Below are 3,738 nucleotides of genomic sequence, written 5' to 3'. Positions count from 1 at the left end.
TCAGATCAAACCTGTGTAAATTTAACCGAAACTGTGCATGGAACCTTTTGTTTCCGGTTTTAACTTTCACCTATTGTGTAGAGAATGTGTGAAAATCTTCATTATGAATCGGCCGTGTAATATCCTCTATTTATTAAGTATTTTTATTCCTAAACACAAAGGGAAATAAAAGGTTAGATGTCCGCACAGCCCCATACACCTTTTATGGATGCATTTTATGCCTCCATTCATAACAACTATCTGTGTGAAATGCAATGTTTAATGATGACATTGCTGCTTGCCAAGTAAATGTATGCGGTTGTACAGTAAGTATAAAGTATGGAGAAAGTAGCAAATTGAACCACAACATTTACCGAATGCACATGTATATTTTATTGACAGGATATTCTCAAGGACCGGTCAGAACAGAAGGTTTTTTCGCATGGGCGGCTGATACATTTTATTGGCAAGTACAATGATGACCCAAGTGTCTTTGCCCGTGTTTATACAAGAGCCCAATTACTGTTGCTTTGTGAGGCCTATGAGGCCCCTGTCAGACGGCGTGATACCAAGATAGAATTGGCTAAAACTCTCATTGAAGCCGTAAACGGGACAAGATCAATACCGTTTACTGCTCCAGTGGATGACAGGGAGTTCCATGTCATAGAAAGAGTGCATGATGTAGAACATGGTGAACTGCGTATGCGGTTCAGGATAGCAGGTAGCTCCATTGGAACATTCAATCAAGGCAAATAAATTACACTCTACTCAGTTTTAGCGGTTTTGCACCTTTTTCCGGTTGGCATTGAACAAGCTGAAGAAGAATGTTCATTAGCTGCTCCAACATTGCTTTTGGGGCTGATGGTCGTTTGGCCAAAACGAATGGAGTTCTGTGTTGATTCCTGTTGCAGATAGGTTGGATTGTTATTTTGACCATTACATGATCTTACTTGACAAAAGTGATTTTCTACACCATCCTGGTTGATTATTGCAGGTTTAATTATGGATTGTGGAAATTGTGCTTGTTTCACTGCAACCATGGAACCAAAACCCAGGCACATAGATTGCAAGTCAAACCAAAGTTTAGAAGAAACAAATTGGTTGTTGTTTTCTGAGCTTTCACTTCTCCAATCATTCATAAATTTGTGAAATTCATTAAGTTGTCTGAGGCGAGGATCTGCATTTGATCTGATCACTAGTTTGTCATTAAAAAGATTAACCAGTTTGGATGTATGAACCAACAATGATATTGTGCTGTCGAGGTGAGAGCTGTCTTTTCCTTGTCCCATCACGTTCTCTTGGTATTTCTGTTGAAATGATCATAGAAAAGGAAACCTTCAAATGTTTATTAATTCAAAACATTGATACAACAATATTTCAACTTCGTAAGAAATTTCATCCTGATTTCGTTGATTATAGTTTTTAAATTCATATAGTTTTTTCATTAATATTGGGTTATTTCTTTCCGAGAGCGTTCATTTCAATGTCATGTCTTGACAAACTACGCACCTTCAGTCACTTCAACAGCTTGTAGCAATTTCAGTATTTCCAATAGGAAACTGCTCTGCAGATCTCACCTAATAATGGGACTTAAATCAAAGTTAAAGGTTTGAACTGTCTTTCACCTGCATTAAAAATAGCATCTTATCATCAAGTACATCTTCGGCTAAATGATTTCTCATTTTTGAGGCTGGGTCAAGATTGAAATGTTGGTCAGTTAACTTTTCATGCAGAGGAAGACTGAAGGACTTCTGATCCCAGTTGAAGGCATCTTTGAAATACTGCCAGGTCACATTCCTGCCCTTTATCATTAGACATCGGGGTTTACCACTTGCATTGCTCTTTTCTATATTGTTCCTGATCTTCTTTATGTTGTGCTGAGAGAAAAAAATAAATTAATATGTATAAGGACACAGTACATGTCAATTAATGTAATTTTAAAAGTTCAACCTCATTGTAACAAACCTCTTTATAAATAAGCCCTCCAAAAGACATACTTTTTCCAAGTGAGGGAAAATGTAACACATTAAGAACCTAGTTTCAAAATGTTATTCACTTTGTAGCCATTTAGTTTTACTATACACATGGCCTAGGTTGGTTCTTTCTGGTTGAAATTGACTTTGAGAAATAGTAAAGTATAGATTGTTGCTATATCTTTGGAGAGGAATAAATTTTGTGCCTAAATCTACCTTTGGATCCATGACAAAAACCATTGGTGTTCCAGTGTGGATGTTTGAAGTTATAAACTTATCCTTCACAGGATCCCTTCCTCTAAAGTGCATTCTGATAAACTGTCTGTTGCAGTCTGCTCCATCCATAATACTCCAATATATCCTGAAGTGGACAGAAAGAATTAGAAAGACAATTTTTTAGATTGGAGTTGAAATCTAATTTGTTATCATAGCTGTGTTTTATAGTTAGTGAATGTTTTGGTTGTGGGTAATTTGCCCAAATTCAATGAAAAATAAGTTATTTTCACTATCTTTGACATTAGCACCTTGGAAAGCATTTTCAAGATGTAATTCCAAGAAGAGTGCCCTGCTATGATTCATAAAAAATGTAGAACATGTTGATTCAGATGGTGCTAATGTAATTCAAAAAAACAAAAAAATCAAAAGTTGAGCATCCTGGAATTCACTTACATGCCTTCACTTCTTTCTTAGAGCACATCCATGCTAACTAGGGCCTGACTTTTTTTTCTGAATGCCTGTTACTATATTATAATTATTTTCATATATTGGTTTCATCGATTCCGGAATCTCCAGATAAGGACATTAAACTCAGGGAAAGAAAGTGGTAAGTTCAGTTTTGATTCTGATATGATGTGGCTAGGATCTTTTCTTATAAGTGGGTAAAGATTTTAGAGTGCTCCAAAGCAATTCAAATTGGCCGTCATCAATTACATGAATTGGTTGGATTGCTCAACCCCATTTGTTGTTTTAAATTGACATCAATCTTTCACTATCCTATTAATGTATGTCGTTGTAAAACATGATAATTTAATGTACTGTTATGTTGTTCTAGGATGCTAAAGTAGAGGCATGCATATATGTCAAGAAACATCACAAGTCTGCAGCTTACACGAAACCAAACTCCAGCATTTTCCTGACACCTTTCCAGAAGTTAAAATAAAGATCGCTCGGGGAGCATTCACCAGATGGGAACTGTGCAGCAGGAAAGCGAAATCCATTGTCACTTATGAAAATGAATTGCAAGACATGAGTGGCCAACTGTGGTTCAGTTTTACCTGTAAAAACACATAGCCAAATTAATAATGAGATTAGGTTTTGATACCAGGTAAAGTTTTAATCAGTTTCCAAAATAGTTTAAAAATACAACATACCAGACAGGCTTGTCATTAGATTGTGGCCCTCTCCAAGGTCAACAAATCCAACTGGCCTGTGCTTTCCATGCTTTACTACCATTTCTAGGCTCTCCTAATAGTAATATCAAAGCAAAAAAATTGTTTAATATTACTTACTAATAAGCAGGTTCGTGTTGGAATTCCTGTGTTTGTTTTTTTCTCAAATGTTGGTTTTAGCAAGCAATGACTCTTTGTTCTAAAATTAAGATTGTGTTGCTTACAGAGGGAACTAACAAGCTGAAAAGTGAATGACTCAGTGTGAATAATGCACTTGAAAGAAGTATTTCATATATACAGGCTAGCCCAGGCCATGTAATCTGTAGGTCAAAATCCTTATAGCTGTGTGAGCGATCCAACATACCGATTTAGTATTATAGCAGATAAGTTTTTTTTTC

The 3,738-nt window shown here is 36.1% G+C and overlaps 2 protein-coding genes across 2 annotated transcripts; both read right to left on the bottom strand.

Moving 5' to 3' along the window:
- Positions 1-680: 680 nt before the first annotated feature.
- LOC140929508 (uncharacterized) lies at positions 681-1,268 on the bottom strand. The gene has a single exon (XM_073379276.1). The coding sequence runs from the start codon at positions 1,266-1,268 to the stop codon at positions 744-746; it is 525 nt and encodes a 174-aa protein (XP_073235377.1). The 3' UTR covers positions 681-743.
- Positions 1,269-1,580: 312 nt separating this feature from the next.
- LOC140931976 (uncharacterized) lies at positions 1,581-3,475 on the bottom strand. The gene is made up of 4 exons (XM_073381650.1): positions 3,323-3,475; positions 3,061-3,226; positions 2,169-2,313; positions 1,581-1,856 (listed from the first exon to the last, which is right to left on the bottom strand). Exons 1-4 carry the CDS (start codon positions 3,402-3,404, stop codon positions 1,581-1,583), a joined length of 669 nt encoding a protein of 222 aa, XP_073237751.1. The 5' UTR covers positions 3,405-3,475.
- Between the last annotated feature and the right edge of the window lie 263 nt (positions 3,476-3,738).

The sequence above is a fragment of the Porites lutea genome, chromosome 3 (genome assembly GCF_958299795.1).
Source record: "Porites lutea chromosome 3, jaPorLute2.1, whole genome shotgun sequence".
Lineage (NCBI taxonomy): Eukaryota > Metazoa > Cnidaria > Anthozoa > Scleractinia > Poritidae > Porites > Porites lutea.
This window is presented reverse-complemented; position numbering and strand designations above follow the sequence as displayed.